The sequence below is a fragment of the Lytechinus pictus genome, chromosome 3 (genome assembly GCF_037042905.1).
Source record: "Lytechinus pictus isolate F3 Inbred chromosome 3, Lp3.0, whole genome shotgun sequence".
NCBI classification, from domain to species: Eukaryota; Metazoa; Echinodermata; class Echinoidea; order Temnopleuroida; family Toxopneustidae; genus Lytechinus; species Lytechinus pictus.
This window is the reverse complement of record NC_087247.1, coordinates 60,811,660-60,831,691: the sequence shown is the minus strand read 5'-3', so window position 1 is coordinate 60,831,691 and position 20,032 is coordinate 60,811,660. Positions and strand designations below refer to the sequence as shown.

Genomic DNA, 20,032 nt, shown 5'->3' with positions numbered 1-20,032 from the left:
TATCTAAATAAATAGAGTAAAATTCACAGAGCAATATGCTGAAAGTTTCATCAAAATCGGATCACAAATAACGAAGTTATTGAATTTTAAAGTTTATCAATATTTTGTGAAAACAGTTATATGCACATCGTCATGAATATTCATTAGTTGGGCTGATGATGTCACATCCCCACTTTCCCTTTTCTTATGTTATTACATGAAATCATAAATGTTTCATTATTTCATACATGTGTAAATGATGTGTCTCCATTATGATGAAATAAGTTGCGGCAATAAATAACTAATGCACTAATCAGTTTTCAATCAAATTATTTTAGTTCTTGCTAGAAAATGTTTGAATAAACCTAACTTCATATAATAAAATACAAAAGAACAAGTGGGGATATGACATCATCAGCCTACCTAATGAATATTCATAAAGACATACCTAGAACTGTTTCACCGGAATAATGCAAATCTTTAAAATTCAATAACTATGTTATTTGTTATCCGATTTTGATGAATTTTTCAGCATTTTGCTTTGTGAATTTTACTCTATTTATTGAGATAAAATATCTCCAGCCTGGACCATCCCTTTAAGAAATTTTGACGGGAAAATTATTTATGCTTAACTTATATGAAATTTATTCATAGGTCACAAAAAATGCTTCAATCTATGTCATTTCTTCATCAATTTCAATTCTATATCCTCAATTTATGTCACCAATATAATTCACTACAGTGTCAACTGGGCTGAAATTGAATTTGTGTTAAATTTTGTTGCGAGATGCCGGATGAGCTCCACATCATTAATGTGCTAGTTAGTATTACTGGTAATTGGATAATCGTAGTATTATGGATCCACTAACTACCATAGGTAATCTCTGATACAGGTTGTGGTGACCAGTTAACAGGGAACAGTGGTACATTGTCTAGCCCTAACTACCCTGATCCTTATGACCATACCCGTACCTGTGAATGGACAATTACTGTGGATCCAGGAAGCTCTATCACTCTCACAGTTGACAACATTGATGTAGAGAATAGTGTTGATTGTACCTTTGATTCTCTGGAGGTAATCAATCTCATTTAAAGTCCATTAATGATTGTTTGCATAATGACTGATTTTTGTGAGTAGTCTAGATTGGTGAATGATTTAAATCTGGCATTGGTATTTTACGTTGGTATAAATGATATTTATTTCCATTCTTTGATGTAAACTACTCCTTAAAATACATGGGATAATGTGAGGTGGGGGAATGCTTTATCTCTGCACACACTTGAGAGATAAAAAGGAAATTGTTTATTTGAAAATAAGTTCTTTATTAATGGCGGATTGCTTTATGAACTAACAAAGTTCTAAATATTATGAGCGAGATGTAATTATTAAAGTCACCTGATATTAAAGGGGGGGGGGGCTTAATTTAGGTAAAATGATGTAGGATCAAGGTCAAATTCCAATTCATTAATAGATCTTCAGTATCTTGATGATCAGTGATGTTTTTACTCTATAGCAATATTACTAAATAGAAATCGTAAAATATTAATTCTCAATAAAAGATAAAACATACATACATAACAGGTACTTACATAGCGCTTTACCAAAAATATGATCAAAGCGCTTTAATCTAAATCATATTTCTGTATTTGACTTCAGATATACCTGTGGCATATTTACATGCTACTGATCCTTGAACACTATTCCAAATACAATGTAAGATTTTGAATTGATCAAGTTGTTTGGTGTGTTTTTTTGTATAGATCTATTCTGGAAGTGATAGTAGTGGGTTCTTATTGAAGCAGCTATGTGAAACAAGTAGTGACCCTCAAGCTGTCTCATCGGTTGGTAATGAGATGTTTGTTAGGTTCAGGACTGATTCTTCTGTTAACGGAGGAGGATTCCATGCATCATATCAAGCTAATCCCGGAGGTAAGTCCTTCAGATTACATTTCTGAATTCAATATCATTATGAAAATTTGTTAGACTGAATGCCAAAAAAGAGAGGAAGGTGAGAGAGGAGAGAAAGAAAGAGGAAAGAAGAGAGAAATACAGAGAGGGGAAGAGGAGGGAGAGAGACAGGAAAAGTAAAACTTATAAAGCAGCTGATTACAATAACAACATTTACATGCATGCCATATTCAACGTTTTGTTTAAAATCATACTTATAAACATGACTGTGTGTGACAATTTACTATTGGTGAAAAGATCCCCTTCCCTAATTACATCATTAGCTATCCTCCAGCTTGAGTATAGGGTGTGTGTTCAATATCTAGAACAGTACCTTTTTGTCTTTGAGATTGATAGTGAATCATAGATAGGAGGGAGCAGTAATTTGGAGGCCTTTGTAGGTAATTGTTGAGTCTTCTGAATATGATCCCCTTTTGAACTGGATGCCAGTGCACTTGCTGGAGAAGGGGAGTGATATGGTCATGCTTCTTAGCAAGGAATACTAACCTCGTAGCTTGGTTCTGAGTACGTTGAAGGCACTGTATGTATGTCATATTATGCCACATTGCAAAAAGTTAGCGTAGTCAGTTCTTGATGTGGCAAGAGCTCTCTCTAAATGCATGCTTATAGGCCAAATCATAAGAAATTAATTTTAGTGGACCCAAATAGCCCGTTGCACTAAGGGTTAAAAATAAGTGCACTATTTACATGTACTATTCACTAGATTCACCTATTTATCCTCCCAGATTCATCCTTTCTGACGAAATGACACCTTTGAATGATTTTCTCTTCCGGTGTATATACTTATCTCACAAGGAAATGTGTAGTGAGCATTCTACTTAGTAAAGGAAATAATGATAACATAAATATTTTTAGTTCTTAGATAAATCATGTGTTTCTAAAGCCCCTTGTATTAGGTCTAGTTCTCTACATATTTCCTTCATTTGAAGGCAGTATAAATGTACAAGGAGAAAAGGATTGCAACATTAACTGCCTCTAATTTCATTTGGATCACATTTTCTTTATCTACCTTTAGGATGTGGTGGTAACTATACCTCAGCTAGTGGGTCACTTCACTCACCTACCGCCCCTGGCAGTATTTATTACCCACACTACACTGATTGCTCATGGACCATCACTGTTGATGAGGATCATAGAGTCGCTTTCACTTTCTTGACCTTTGACCTTGAGGGTGCTACAGACTGTGTCTTTGATTACGTGGAGGTAATTTTTCTTGAAAATGATTGAAAATGTAATATATGTCTATAGTCATTATTGCTATTGTTCTTTTTTGTGGTTGTCATTATTGAATAGTTCAAGTGCTTTACAGGCTATTTTTTAAAACCATTCAAAAGTTTCAAGAACAAGGTACATGTAATTACTCACTGACTACAATACAAATAATTTTGAAAAAAGGGTGCTAATAGAAATTTTTATTTCATTTCTGATATAGTACCTAAGGAGTTCCTTGACAAATAATTTGTATGTGTATCTCTGATTGGACAACCATGGAATATGCAATTTATATACATCCTTGACAATATATTAAGATTAAATTTATGGTAATATTATTTCTGTTTAAGCTCCATGATGGAATAAGCCACTCCTCACCTGTGCTGGCTAAAGTATGTGGTAATGCACTCCCAGATCCAGCTACCTACTATTCTACTGACAACAAGATGTACATCCATATGTATAGTGATGGGAGCGTGTCCCATACTGGTTTTACAGCATCATATGAGACGGGTAGGTTCTTATTTCAACTCAATTTCTTGTGATTGGAAGTTGTATACAGATGTTCTTAAAGGAGTCCCAATATGAGTGAAATTATAAAATTTTATGGATTCAAGTTGTAATGTGATGTGTCCTGATGACATTTCCATGATTGTGCTAAATCTTATCAAGGTGTTGGATAATAAATGTACCAGCATTCAAACATGCAGTGACATGCGAAATTAATTTTAGCATATATTTTCTAATAAATGAATATGCATTTTTAAGAATTGTTTTAACAATATGACTGCTGGACATCATTCACACCAGTAGGTGTTATCTTGACTTTTTTATTTTATATTTTCTTTTGTTTTTACTGAAACTCAATACATAAGAAAAAAGGGTATCATATCAATTGATTTGGTTTGATTGATACTTTGGTTTTGTAAATTTTCTTTGTTTTTCTTTGTGAATAAATAACTCAAGGGGAAAAATTACAGATAAAAGTAATATTTCCCTTTTTAATGGCATATGCCGAGTCATTCCTGTGTGATTTGTTTAATAGTAGTTTTTAGTAAATTCATTAATTTTCAGTTACTTCTTATGATTCTAAAGACTTTAAATTCTTTTCATTTTTTTTATCATCTAAGCTTGTGGAGGCAGAAGGGATGCTAGTATAGACGGCTACATACAGACATCTAACTATCCCTACAATTACCTTAATAATCAGAACTGTTCATGGATTATAGAAACAGATGATCCACGTAAGTATTGAAGGAAGTATAGGGTCAAGTATTACCCTCAGATAAGGCACCTTCACAAATGATTGAGTTGCATCTCTCAACAAGAAACTTGTTCAGTTTTCTAGCTTTCTGCTATAAGACATGAAAAGACTATATTCATTCAGTAAAACTGTCAAGAGTAAATGGTAAGACATGAATGATTGAATGAATAAATAAATAGGTAAATGAATGAATGAAGAAATGAATAAATAAAAAGAAAACAAAATAATTAAGTGAATAAGTAAGTTAGCAATTATATAAATAGATGAATAATTAAATAAATAAACTAATAATAAATACATTGAAAGTAGTCAAAACCTATTTTTTCTATCCAGCTTTCAAGTAATAATTTAAGATATCAAGTTTGATAATTCAGTAATAATATGCAGATTCAGTGGACAGGTAAGAATGTCTAAAAAATGATGTATCTCTCACCTATGACTTCAAACCATAAAAAAAAACTTATGCTGTGTTTTCTATTTCAATATATGTCTTTTCTGATGTCCTTAATATTTCTAATCACTTTTCAACTCACTGTAAATGTTGTCTATTTGGACTTTGCATTTCTCTTATTTTCTATGAACTTCTATTCACCTATTTTCCAGTGGATCGTATAACCCTTATCTTCACCCATATGGATTTGGAAGCGAATGGTGAAACAGATTGTCATGATTATGTAACGGTTCGTCAAGGTAACAGTGATACATCACCAGAGGTTGGTACATACTGTGGTTCATCCATCCCTATCCCCATCACCTCCACCGGTCCATCTCTCTTCGTTTCCTTCTCAAGTGATACAAGCATCACACTAACTGGCTTCAGAGCTACTTATTCAACTTCAGAATCAGGTAGGAAAACCAGACTTTTAAATTTTTAATTCTTTATTTTAATGAATGTAGATACTGACAATTGTTCTTTGTTACTGCAAGTTTTGGAATCATAAAATACAATATTGCTAAACTAGTATCGAGATATCATTAGGTGATGTATCAAGCAAATATTGCCTCTAAAGTTCTATAGAAATTATCTAGTGCAGTATGTGTAAGTTATAGTTGCAGAACAGATCCATGGACCCTTGGGGAAAAGAAATGTTTATTTGTGAAGTGCATATTTTTGGTATTTTGAAGTCATAGGATCCATGTGTTTTGTAGAGATTCAATGCGAGTGATTTTAGAAAATGAATATATCAATATCATATTTATTTATTCTTCAATATTTGATATACAAGCCTTTTTACCTAGTGATTTGAATTTATGGATGATTGTTCATCAGAAACCTAAACAAGATATTCCTCTACCCTGTTTGTAATAAAAAAAATAAAAAAAATATGATACTTGGATTTTATATTGTATATCAGGGGAACTTTTCATGAAAGGACTTGTATGACGTCTTATCCGACTAGTCCTCTTTTATTGCCATTGACAATTGCCATAGTAACTGTGTTTCTCAGCCAATCAAAAGCAGGAAACTGTCAGATCTGAAAACTTATCTGACACAATATGTTGATGAAATGCTCCCCCGGTATGCTTTCAGGTTGTTGAGGATACCCTTTGTTTGGAAGAATCTGTGGAATTTTTGTATGTTAGTACACTCGTTTATTACATACAACTACTGAATTTTCTGTCAAGGTTTAGTATAGAGTACAGGCATGTGATCATATCAGAGTTGTATAATTATTTATGGGGCTTATTTTTTAATTCACAGCATGTGGTGGAACATACACTGCTCAGTCTGGTTCTATTGTAAGCCCTTCATATCCAGCTAACTACCCTCAAGATACAGAATGTATATGGATCTTTACTGCATCAGCTGGAAACAGAGTACAGCTTTCATTCAGGTACTGAACCTTTGACTATTTGAATTTTTTAAAATCTTTCTATCAGTGATGAAGTGTGATATTTTAATTTTGTTTTCAGTAGTAAATTGATGGTTAATTAAGCAGTGTAATTATTATTTCATCCAGTTATGTTCTATAGCCACCTGTTGTGCTTCTTAGTTTAATTTGTAATCTGTATTATTTTGTTTGAATTATTTTTCTGTCTGTTTGCAGTTCTTTATAAAAAAAAGGGGGAGCAATAGTTATTGGATCATTTTTTTGTGCATTCATTTGTGTATTTTTTCTGGGGGCGGTTGATGAACGGTTTAGTTTTGTAAAAGCTCAAATTGTTTTGGCACCATTTTACCAATTTGATGATTTTCTTTTCCCCTGTCACAGTATCTTCAACCTTGAGCCAGTATGTAGTCAGGACTATGTAGAGCTTCGTCAGGATGGTGCTAATGGTGCTTTGATTGGTCGTTACTGTGGTAACACTATACCTAGTAATGTTACTGCTGTCGGTAGTCTATGGATGAAGTTCCGTTCAGATTCTCAGTCTTCTGGTGCAGGATTCCTTGCTTCCTATGCAATGCGTAAGTCAGTCTTTATTCATATAAACCAAAATGTCTTCCATCACTGAAATCCCTATGCTATCTTTTACTGCAGAAAGGGGACGGTACCTGCTACAGAGATGCCAACCGTTACGGATTCGCCGTATTTGTTCCGATTTTATTCCTCCAATTACGGTGTTACGGCAACAATAAAAAGGTTACGGAAAAAACAACTACAATACATGTGTATTGTGTATTGCTTTGCTGTGCATGTGTATATATGCGTGTATTGTGCATGTATATGCGTGTATCGTGTATACATGTATCGTGCATGCAGCGTGTGTGTGGCCAACGGTAAACCAACGGGAGTTTCTCTACTGAGATTTCTATTGCAAGCGCCTCCGCGCGCTGCTGCTGAATACACAGCGAAGTGCGGAGTGCAAGCCGCGGTTCATGCATGCACAATGTCAATGGCGATTGGGTGGTTGAGCGTATAAACGATGCTACTTCGCGGGATGTTCCTGAGAAACTCCCATTTGTTCCTGACAAATATGGTAAATATTCCTGACAACCATTCCTTTAGGTTGGCATCTCTGCTGCTAGTGGATTCAGTGGGTTGATATCTTTATACTCTGTTGATGTATGGCTACACAGTATGAGATAGGGACAGTTTCATTATAAATTCTATTTTGATGTCACTGTGTAAGAAATATAGGCTCAGAATGATTAAATGTATGCTCAAAGTAGCTAACAAAATATATATTTCCAAATTTACAGTAAATATATATATAAGTCTATGATATATCACATTTACTTTTGAATGAAAAAAATCCTACTTTACAGCCGCACCATGCCACTTATTGGAATCGTGTCATCTATTATCCACTTGTGCTCTAAATGATATAATCAAATGTTCCACAAAATTGATTCTTGAATATCCTTTAGACTAAGAAAAAAATAACTTAATTTGTGAGATGATATATTTCCCTCCTCAGAATTTGGTGGTGATTTGAGTGGAATGAGTGGGACTATAGAATCTCCTCTGTATCCATCCAGCTACCCTCACTATGCCAGTACAATGTGGACAGTTACTGTACCAGCAGGGGAACTCATCCTATTCTCTTATACTGTTATGGATATTGAAAATGACCCTGCCTGTTCATATGACTATGTCAAGGTGAGTTTATGTTAAACTTCATTGATTTTCTCTCTTTTTAGTTTCAGCATATTAAGAATTGTGAATATGGAGGAATAAAGAATGTTGTGTCTTAAAAAAATCCAGAAGTATAACAAGTGAATATTCATCATTCAAAGTATAAAAGAGAGGTATTGATGTTATTTTTCAGATTAGAGACGGTTTGTACGAGTATTCACCAGTGTTGCAAACAGCATGTGGTACTGAAATCCCCAGCGCAGTCCAGACTACAGGGAATACAGGCTCTGTGCAATTCTCCAGTGACTTCTCTATTGCAGGCGCTGGTTTCCAGCTTAATTGGCTTGCTGTATCTGGTAGTAACACCATTGCACCTGGGACTGCAGAACCTGGTAGTATGTTATCACAAAACTTCTGTTTTCACTGGTTTTATTTTTTTCATAGTACGGTTTTGGAACTCAAAGATATGGTAAATGGAAGTGATTTTTTACCTGATTGCTAAGAAAGCATGAATGCTTGTAAGCAAGCAACCAGAGGACCGACGCCTTAAGGTCCTCTCCGGGAGACCTGGAAATGAGGATTTAAATGCCTTGGCTTACCAAAGGACACTAGCGCACCAATTGGGATTCGATCCCAGGCCACCGGAATACGAAACCCCCGCTCTACATCGCGCCTCCTCCATATAAAATAACTCAAAAAAAAAAACACATTGATAGTATTTCATTCTCAAAGAATAGATCAAATGTTTCCTATTACATCAGTCTAATTGTTTGGAGAAATATAATTTAGTTGGAGCTTGAACCTAACAATCAATTTAGTTCTGATGATGAAAAGTGTAGTTTATTGAATTACACAAGATCATATGGAATGACTAGTTCATATTGACGTCAAGTGGTTTTCTGAATTTGTAAAATTAAGGTTTAAGTTTAATACTAAATGATATGTATCCTCTAAAAATTATTCTTTTTATTTGTTTTTGCTTCTTATCTTACAATTATTTTTCCTCTCTACCCTTTCGATGTCCCATTTATCAAATCATTCCCCCTTGATTTTATTCTCAAAATCTGATCATACTCATCATATATTCTCACACTGATTATATTCTTATATGATTGTATTCTCAAATGATTGTATTGTCATCTTGTGAACGCTTTATCCAATTTTTATACTACAGGTTGTGGAGGAAGTTTGACAGCTACTAGTACTGAGCAGAACTTCACCTCTCTTGGTTACCCTAATAATTACCTTGACAACCAGAACTGTGTGTGGCTCATTACAGCATCTGATGGAGGAACCATCTTTCTCAATTTTACATCATTCCTCTTGGAAGATGGTGGAGTAGACTGTGTCTTTGACTATGTCAGAATCTATGATGGTAAGTTCATCTGATATCATGATTGCAAGACTCCAGTTACTTTGTGTTTCTTTTGCATTTTCTTTCTCTACCTTTATATTGCACTTCAATCTTATTGGCCATTTAACAAATTCCATACTTTTAAACCATATCACATTTAATTACTTCAGAAATTTCTATAATTGATTTTCTCTTAGTGGAAGCCCAATCATTTCCAAATTATGCTTTTGATTCATATACTATACATTGAACTTGGTTGATTTCTTCTTAAAGTCTGGTTCTTGTCAACATTGCTAAATAAAAAGGAAGGTATTTTCACTCCATCCAGCAGTAATGACTTTCTTTAATCAAATTTTCATTAAGTGAAGAGAGAAAAAGGAATATTTAGACATACAAAGTGATTTGATGGTATGTTGTACTTTTTTAGGAGCAACCAATAGTGATACCCAATTAGGTCAGTTCTGTGGATCGTTGGCATCACCAGTTTACTCTACAGGAAGCACCATGAGAGTCGAGTTCTCATCAGATATATCTGTAACATCATCAGGATTTGTAGCTGTCTACAAGTCAGGTAAATATACTCACTAATGAAAAACTCCCTGGGTGATAACTCCAATGTTAACCCAGGTTTTAATTTTATGTTTACAACTTCAAATGACCATAAATACTTGTGCCGCAGGGAGCTAAATTGATATTTGTTATTAAGGTTATTGTGTTATTACTGTTTATGTATATTAATTAATCAAAGCAAACAATGGTCTCATTGATTTAAAACAGTGGGCGAAATAATGCTGCAATCTTAATAACCAGCATCAATTTAGCATGCTGTGATATCATTGCACATTCATTACTGGACTATTTCTCAATATACACCCTTGAGCGTCTGTCTCACAACCAGGAGGTCAGGGGTTCAAACCCTGGCCACGTCAGACCAAAAGACGTATAAAGATGGGAGTTGCTGCTATCCTGTATGGCATTCAACAATTAAAGGGATAGAGCCTTGTAGATCTAGCGCTGCACAGCAGCTGCCAGGCCCACGATCAATTGGGCAAAACAAATTTTCAGAGTATTTCATTTCTGATGTCTATTTCGAACAATGAATTATGGATGGATGGATGAATTGAAATGTAAAAACATTTTAGAACACTTCATCTACTTCATGAATAACAACCATGATAGGAGTATTACATAGTGCAGTAGAATATATACTTAAGTGAATTGTTTCTGCAGTCTACAAAATCTATATTATTATATTATAAATCTATATTACTATAATTAAATGTTACCAATGCAAAAAATCTGCATTTTTATTTGTTTTTAAACCAAGGATTCAAAACCACATTTGTGAATTCTGGCCATGAGGTCCTCATTAATGTCAATTTCCTTTTCTAGAGGAATGTGGCCTGACTGTCTTCTTTTTTAAGGAGGAATTTTCAGTTCAGGTGAAGAATGATAATGAAATGATTAATGTATTTTTTGTAGGATGTGGAGGTGATTTTACATCAATGAGTGGAACTGTAACAAGTCCGGGTTACCCTGCCAACTATGCGTCCAACCTGGATTGTACTTATGATATTCAGACTATCTCTGGAGCAACAATACAACTTAACTTCCAAGAATTGGATGTTGAATCTTCAAGCAACTGTGGAAAGGATCAGCTATATGTGAGTCATATCCACATTGGCCATATGTAACATTACAGCTTTTTATGTATCATTAATATTATAGACAGTTGGGCTTAAGTGAAATCAACCTATTAAAGTGATATTCAAGTTGTGACAACACGAATATTGTGACATTTCTCTGTCTATTCATGATATTTAGAGAGAATGTCAAAGAAAATGGTCCACTGCAAATGATTAACCTCACATTCATATTATTGTAAAAACATCTGAAATCATTGGGTATTAAAATGATTTTGCAATGCACATGACTCCTAGCTAATTCATATTCATGACTTCTAGCTACTAGCTTCTACCAACTCTGGTGCATTATAATCAACCCTTTCTAATCAGTTACTGTAAAAGTGGAAATTTTCGCGGATTTTGCGGCAAGATCGGCGAGCGTGAATTTATGAGCATCTATTTTAATGCAAGTTTCGAACCGCGGTTCAATTGCGTGTATAGTTTTTGCAAAGAGACTGCATGATTTGACCTATAGAGGGCGACATTTAAGCAAGCAAGCTTGAGCTCCAAAATCACATGCATCGCTAGAATTTGTTCCAAAGCAATGCGATCAGATCGGTATTTAAATTATGATTTTGGTTGAAGTATAAATTGTTTTTGCTGTTTGACTTTGATTGGTGAGTGTTTAGATCTGCTTAGTTTTTAAGAAGACGTTGGGTCGATCGCCCGGGTTTGATTGATCCCATGCACTTTGAATAGCCGTAATCCCCCCGGTCCTTACCCGGTGCTCGGCCATCCATACTAGGCCAGCAGCGCCTCCATTTTGCCTTCCCCGATGTCCGCCCCGCAAAGAAAAGTTGTGCTAAATGTCACAAAAGCTCATGATTGGATCAAAACAATGCTGAATTACGCCGCTTTAGAGCTAGAATTATGATCAGAAAATACAATTTCGTCGCTGAAATATTAATTAAAACCATTCACAGATGTGGGAAAAGGAAGTGACTTTGTGATTATAGAGTTTGCAGCGTGAATTCAAGAACCCATGAATATGTTTTGAAGCCGCCAATCGCGAAAATTTAATTGCGCGAAAATAACAGCGTTACAGTATTGTGATTTCTCGGTAAAAAATACAAACATATGTCTTATACAATATCTTTCGGTATTTTTTCATAATCTCATACAATGGAGGATTTCATCTGAGGCCCGTTTCATGAAAAATATGTTATGATGGTAACTTCCATGGAAACCTAGATTTGATTGGGTTCTAGGCCTTGTTATCAATGGTTGTTACCATAATGGCAAAATACCATGATAATTGTAAGTTCTTGTTAAACTGACACAAAATCTTCGAAGATAGGACACAGATGAAATCATTGCCTTCTAATTGCAAATGGTGATTAATTGTTTGTTACACTTTAGACTTTCTGGCATATGTCTTTATGTTATACCTTTTTAGTTGTACAATGGAGGTTCAGAGACCTCTCCAGCCCTAGGAACAAGTCCTTACTGTGGAACTACTGAGCCTACTGGTTTGGAGACCTCTAGTAACATGTTGAGGGTACGCTTGGTCACAGATGACTCGGGCAATGGACGTGGATTCAGCTTCAGTTATGTGACTGTTACAGCAGGTAAGATTGCTCCCTCTTTACAATAAACCTTGATTTCTCTCCTTGAGTCCAGTTTAATAATTCAAATCAAATAATTTTGAGCTGGCAATATATCAAGTAGATTGATGCTACTATAGTGAGAATTCTTAGTCAAAGAAGATAGGACAAGAACTTTAATTGTTTGTTTATTGTGATATGTGGTATGCTTGTGATGATTTACTCCTTCATGTGGCATCACATATTCCATTAGAATTGAGCGAATTCCTCTCGTAAAATTGTGATTGTTGTTATTAGAAATGTTTATAATTTTTAATTTAATGTGAGATCTTATTTTCCTTATGCAAATTATCATATTTGTTTTGAAAAATCTCATTGAAACTGGGATGATATAACCTTATATCTTGAGGAGAATGGGAACAAATGACTGGCCAGACATGATGACACTATATCCAATAGGAAAGTGTTCCCTTTGATATGATGTAATACTAATAACTTCATTATTTATGATAGAGAGCTGGAAATTTAACATGACTTAACATCACAAATTATCTATAGAGTGATTTTCCCCAAAATGTGAGATGCAGGGTCTTGTCACACTCACGATTATATACAGATATTATATTCACTGTGATTAAATGTTATTTCGCAGGTTGTGGTGGACATCGTACTCTAACCAGTGCTAGTGATACAGGATTCATCTCATCAACTAATTGGCCTAATAACTATGTTGAGAATACAGAATGTATCTGGATCATCTCTGGACCTCAAACACATCTCATTAATGGAGTCTTTGACAGTAACTTCTATATTGAGTCTCATTCAAGGTATCATCAACTCTTACAATGTATTTTGTAAAACTAATCTAGGAAGGTGATGGAATAATATTGCAGACAGTGAATGCTATTTCCCTGTTGAGTTAAATAGAAAGACTAGCTTGGTTGTAAATAGCCCTTGTGTCTAGCAAGACCTGTCCTTTTTAACTTGACAGTTTTTCCCACATTCATGAAACATATTGTGGTGTCTTTGTATCTGAGTGTGCCAGATTGTGTGAAACCACATGTTTGGCACAGCTGACTCTTTAATGTTTTATTTTTTTGCTCTTTTCATGTTGGTTGTGTTCCTGAGTTTTTTGGAATTCAGTGAGGTTCATTGTTCACCAATCTTCAACTGTCGTGAATAAAAATGATTTCAAACTCTAGATATGAATTCATACTTTTAGTAAGGTATTTATATTAAGTCTATTCTTTTTTCTAGTTGCCAATTTGACTATGTTGAGATCCGTGATGGTGGTTCAGCTAATGCTCCTCTTGTTGGTCAGTACTGTGGTAATATAGCTCCTAATCCAGTCACAACAACAGGAAATGCCATGTATGTTCGCTTCTCAACAGACTTTAGTGTTACTCATGCTGGATTCAAGATGACATATAGCACAGGTGACTTTAGTATGGACTCATTTGTACATATATATCATGAAAATCATTGAAAGAGTTTTCAAAGATATTCTGAAAAGTTTGCTAGTTTGGACATTCCTTAAAATATTTCCCATGGATAGTATCCTTCTATTTTATGAAATCAAAGTGATCATTAAATATGACAATGGTATTGTGTCTGTCCAAGACACCAGCACAGCTTGAAAGCCATGTATATTGATATTACACAAAAATGTAAAAGTTGAGAAAGATTATGAAGTCTCCATAGATTTACATGTATGTGGAAATGATTAAGTGAGAAGAAGTTCAGTAGAAAAGATTATTACTATTTGATAGGAGTGATATATGAACTAATGTTGATAATCATGTAAATCCATGTACATCTGAGTGATGGGATAGAAATAGAAATGCTTGTATATTGAGCCTAACATAATCCTAAATATGTTTTAAATTCAGCTGTTTGTGGAGGTAGCTACTCGGGTACAAGTGGATCGTTCAACTCACCTAACTATCCTAATAACTATGATTCATCTTCAAACTGTGAATGGTACATCACTGGTCCGGTTGGTTATTATGTAACCATCTCCTTCTCGGCTTTTAATGTAATTGGGTCTGGAGATTGTTCTACAGGAGATTATATCAGGATACATGATGGACGCAATGGTTCAGGTATCCAAACATTCTTACTTGATATTAAGTGTGGATTTGTGTCTTATATTCATGTCAAATGGAGCATTTTCAAAATATTGCCAAGAAATATTTTTGATTTACTAAATATAATTCAAATTGAAATTAATGTATATATGTAATAATATATGGTCCAGATAACTGCTACAGCATTTGTTTGAGATTATTCTTATTATTGTAACAAGGCAATGGACTCTGTATGCCAGTTAAAAACGTAATGATTAAGTAATTAACCCTTGTACTATGTTGCAGAATTTAAAACCATATGAAGTCTATTTATTAATGAATTATGTGCAATGGAAAAATTATATTTCTCCCAATATTTCCTTTCAGCTCCAGTGCTAGCTACCTATTGTGGCAGTAACATCCCTGCTTCCATTGATTCATCTGATGCTTATGTCTATGTGGTCTTTGCCTCTAACTCTGATTCTAATACTGGATCTGGCTTTTCTCTTCAATTCACTGCTGGCCAAGAAGGTTTGTCTTTCTTAAAATTGACAAAGCAAACAAGTATTCTTTATGAAAAAAATGAATGAAATGTATTCTGATTAACAGAGAATAAATTTGAAACATATTGTTCATTTTCTTATAGTTTTGTTTCATTACCAGTACATGATGGCTGTCATTTTGAAACATGTAGATATGGATGATGTTTAATTAAGCTATTTGTAAGTTGTAACTAGTGACAAATCCTTGGTTGGTATCAGATCTAATCAGTTTGATTCACATTTATAGCAGCAGTTAACAGTTGATATCTAGTTGAAATATAATAAATACCATGGAAACCTTTTGATCGGCTGCTAAGATTTGCCACTAATGTAATTGCCATAGTGACAGAGTAACTATAGTTGTAACGGTTTATGAAATGGACATCTGATTCTTGTAGATTAAAATTCTAATTTTTAATAAGCATATGAGTAAAAATTTAATATTTTGGTTTCATTTGGGTTGTAGGAGATTCACTCTCTTTATGATCATAGAAGGAAAATCTAAGATATCTCATAATTTATAGCCAGAAAGGATCATAAGTCTTTCAATATTTGAATATGATTACTGTTATATTTACATTACATCTTTAAGAAAAATATTTCATTCTTGATGTTAAGTTTTTGTCATTTTGTTACCTCCAACATTTTATAATTTTACATGTAAAGTCATACTGGCCTAGATCATTAAGTATAATATAACTATGTAGTTGTACATGTATGATTATGTATTATGACCTTGCTATTGAATGAAAATTCAAATCTAATTTCACCTTTATTTCCACAATTAAAATTATATATACAAATTATTAACATTAAAATATATTTCACATGTGGAAGGGTCAAAGGAAGCACAACTGCTTGTATAATTAACCCCATACTGATAACAAAATCACATTAATACATGTAAAATGAGCACATGAATATACAGTTTAGGCCGAAAGTTTACATACACCCATGGAATTCAGTGAAATTTGTTTGCTTGCCAAATATCTTCAGAAATATAAATACTACCATGACGAATTCGGTATCAAATGAAAGAGCATATTAAGCTCTTTCATATGATTGGGATTAAAGTATATTTCAGGTGGAACTTTCTTTGTCTTCAGATAGCTTATAGGCAAATATGCCAACTAAAATGCTTTGTGAGATATTTGTTTCATTTAAGCAAAGTTTGAATTAGGAGACATAAACAATGCATGCTTTATATGTTCTTAAATTTCTTACAAATAGTTTAGCATATTAAGACAATTCTGAAAAGAAAGAAAAATGGGAAATGTAGACTTCTGATTGGTTGTAAATCAAGTTGCATATGATTTTTAGAGGTAGATGTGATTTCAACCCTCTCCGCAACAAACCCTTGATCTCAAATATTGCTTCCACATGGTCGATTATTCAAACTATAGTTAAAATAAACAGAATTGGTCGTATTGTTATTTGATTTTGATATTTTTTTTATTCAGAATGTGGAGGAGACTTGGTATCAGCTACAGGGTCTTTCTCATCACCTAGCTATCCTAATGAATACACACACTCCAGGATTTGTGAGTGGCGTATTACTGTTCAAACTGGTCATCTTATTAATCTTTACTTTGATGACTTTGATATTGAAGATGCTACAGTCTGTACCTATGACTCAGTTAAGGTAGGTTTACATTCAATTGTTATTAGTTGTTGCATTCGATTTAAGATAAATAAAGATTGGTAAAGTAAAAGATTTACTTTTATACTTGAATGATACACAATATTGTTGGAAATTTGGATGGGACTGGATGAAAAATTGACTCATTCTGAATGCATGGATTAATTAAAAGAGCTTTATAATTATATTGGTGACAACTTTTATGTTCATGCTAGTGCATTTATTATTTCATCATTTGTAATAAACCATGTTTATTGCTATCGTATATCATTGTTACTTTCATACATGTGTACAGTGGTTTCGCCGATAGCTATTCAATGCTAAATCCCCTGTGTTGTTTGTTCCTTTCTTAGAGGTATACAATGGTTTAAATTATAACTCTCTAATGCTGTATATCCTATATGGTTTGTTCCTTTCTTACAGGTATACATTACAATGGTTTAGCGGATAACTCTCCATTACTGAATACCCTATGTGGTTTGTTCCTTTCTTACAGGTATACAATGGTTTAGCTGATAACTGTCCATTACTGAATACCCTATGTGGTTTGTTCCTTTCTTACAGGTATACAATGGTTTAGCTGATAACTGTCCATTTCTGAATACCCTATGTGGTTTGTTTCTTTCTTACAGGTATACAATGGTTTAGCTGATAACTGTCCATTACTGAATACCCTATGTGGTTTGTTCCTTTCTTACAGGTATACAATGGTTTAGCGGATAACTGTCCATTACTGAATACCCTATGTGGTTTGTTCCTTTCTTACAGGTATACAATGGTTTAGCTGATAACTGTCCATTTCTGAATACCCTATGTGGTTTGTTCCTTTCTTACAGGTATACAATGGTTTAGCTGATAACTGTCCATTTCTGAATACCCTATGTGGTTTGTTCCTTTCTTACAGGTATACAATGGTTTAGCGGATAACTCTCCATTACTGAATACCCTATGTGGTTTGTTCCTTTCTTACAGGTATACAATGGTTTAGCTGATAATTCTCCATTGCTGAATACCCTATGTGGTTCAGACACTCCTGATATGATCTCTTCAAGTGGAAATACCATGAGAGTGGTCTTCAGTACTGATGGTTCTATTGCAGGTCGAGGGTTCCAAGCTCGCTATGATTCAAATGATGCATCAGGTAAGGATGATTAAGAAAACTCTTTATTTTTGGACTGATTGACTGATTGATTGCTTGATATCACATGAAACCAATTTTAGACCAGTTATTTTGAGTCTTTATTTCTTCCAAGATATGTTCCATAAAGTTCAATGCTAGGCATAACTCTATACCACGTTAACTACTATAGATGTACTGAACCTTATTAAACTTAAATTCTACATATGTATGTTTACAAATTAAAACCTGTTTAAAATGTCAGTTGATAATAGCAGATCTTTGTATCAATTGAGTGACGTACATGTACTAGTGCTTGCATAGTTTACTGTGGAGATGATAAGGAAGTGAATTTATGGAAAAGTCCTTCTCTCATGTATATCATGAATATTAGTTAACCGGATAAACAAAACTCGATTTTGATACCGTGCAAATTTTTCATGGACACCAATATGAGTCGTCTTGGGCGTAGGGCTCAATGAATAACAATCAAATAAATCTGGTATATAAAGCCAAACTGCCTGTACGAATCATCCTTTGGGTTTCCTTTGAACGGTATTTATGCATTAATGGTGTAATTTTTTGTATGTGTTTTACTGTTACAGTATGTGGAGGTCAGATCACAGTTGGACCTGGTGGATCAGGATATATCTTCAGTCCTCAGTATGGTATAGCTAACTATTCAAACAACATCATGTGTGAATGGACCTTGGGAAACTCAGCAAACACAAATAGCTCTCTCTATCTCACATTTGATGATGGTTTTGATCTGGAATCTCACAGCACTTGCTCATTTGACTACCTTCAGCTTTTTGAAGGTATTACTGTCTTCCAGTTTACATTTTCTTATTCTATCGATCAATGTATGTGATTAACCTGGAGGGGTGTTTTTGCAATATTGATATCAGTAGTTCACTTGAAAGGGAGTTCTTTTTCAAAAGGATGATGGTGTTGATGATGGTGATGATTATGATGATGATGATGATGATAACAATGATAATGTTGATTGAGACAATGAAGATGAAGAAAAACACTTGAGACATACATTGGTGTATTAATCTTGTCTCTAAAATAGTGGGATATTAACCCTAATAGGACTGTTGGGAGACATCCCCCTCCCCCCTCTTAATGTGTCATGCAATATTTCCAAAATGCAGAAAGATAGCACCAGAGCTTATTTTATGACTTTTTTCTTTGAAGTTTCGTGCAACTTCTGAGACCAAATGGGGCAACATACGAGTATAGCATTGCGATGCCACATAACTTTTTATGAGACAATTTCATTTTTAAAATGACTCATTTTTTATATTTTGTATACGTCTATGGGAGATGAAATTCTTAGAATGGTTACTATATTTCATTTTTATTGGCCTGCTCAATTAATTGATTTAATTTAGTTGTTAAATGGTCCCATGAAAAAAAAAAAAAAAAGATGAAAAAAACAACGAATGACACAAGAAAAACAAAGAAACACATAGGTAAAAGTTTTGCTTTCGCAATTTTTTTTGTGTGAAAACCTTTAAATAAGATTTCAAAGATGACATCTGAAAACAAAATGAAAATCTGAAGTGAAAGTGGGGGTTGAATATGCAAATAATGTTTTTCATGAATAAATTTACATATTTTATATTTGATAATTAAAGATAATTATTTCAATAGTTCTATTTTATACTGGCTTGTAGTTTACGTGTTAAAGAATGTGCTTACCAAATTTTGGTGTGATCTCATGAACAGCATCCAAGACCAGTCCTTGGTACGTCTAAAATAGCCCAGTCCTTTTAGGGTTAAAATGTGTCATTTTATTTTAGAAAGAAATGAATGAGTTTTGAATTTTTGTAATGTTGGAAAGCATTAATAATGGTGTTTAAATACTTTGATTATAGGACCTGATGGCAGTGGTGTAGAGTTGGAAAGGTTCTGTGGTAGAACAGCTCCCAATCCATACTTTATCCCATTTCAAACAACTTTCTTGAGATTTAGAACTGATGGAAGTGTGGTGGGTGAAGGATTTAGAATGCTCTATCAAGCATCAGGTTGGTAACCCTTAATACTCTCTGTTAAATCATCCCGCAGTATCTGGAGGAGATTACTTATTAAAACCTGTAATAAAAAAATCAAAAACATGAAATGATTTCATGTGACC

The 20,032-nt window shown here is 34.0% G+C and overlaps 1 protein-coding gene across 1 annotated transcript in view; it reads left to right on the top strand.

Annotated features, from left to right (window-relative positions):
* Positions 1-20,032, top strand: part of LOC129256865 (cubilin-like) — a 74,123-nt gene that overhangs the window by 30,400 nt on the left and 23,691 nt on the right. The window contains exons 26-47 of the mRNA XM_054895065.2: positions 873-1,054; positions 1,741-1,909; positions 2,964-3,151; positions 3,511-3,673; positions 4,291-4,404; positions 5,028-5,270; positions 6,127-6,259; positions 6,638-6,831; positions 7,785-7,966; positions 8,136-8,337; positions 9,117-9,317; positions 9,724-9,867; positions 10,779-10,960; positions 12,378-12,549; positions 13,178-13,352; positions 13,783-13,961; positions 14,415-14,627; positions 14,979-15,122; positions 16,594-16,775; positions 17,745-17,913; positions 18,495-18,707; positions 19,773-19,922. Coding sequence (XP_054751040.2) covers positions 873-1,054; positions 1,741-1,909; positions 2,964-3,151; positions 3,511-3,673; positions 4,291-4,404; positions 5,028-5,270; positions 6,127-6,259; positions 6,638-6,831; positions 7,785-7,966; positions 8,136-8,337; positions 9,117-9,317; positions 9,724-9,867; positions 10,779-10,960; positions 12,378-12,549; positions 13,178-13,352; positions 13,783-13,961; positions 14,415-14,627; positions 14,979-15,122; positions 16,594-16,775; positions 17,745-17,913; positions 18,495-18,707; positions 19,773-19,922 — 3,894 coding nt within the window. The remainder of the gene's footprint in view (positions 1-872; positions 1,055-1,740; positions 1,910-2,963; positions 3,152-3,510; positions 3,674-4,290; positions 4,405-5,027; positions 5,271-6,126; positions 6,260-6,637; positions 6,832-7,784; positions 7,967-8,135; positions 8,338-9,116; positions 9,318-9,723; positions 9,868-10,778; positions 10,961-12,377; positions 12,550-13,177; positions 13,353-13,782; positions 13,962-14,414; positions 14,628-14,978; positions 15,123-16,593; positions 16,776-17,744; positions 17,914-18,494; positions 18,708-19,772; positions 19,923-20,032) is intronic.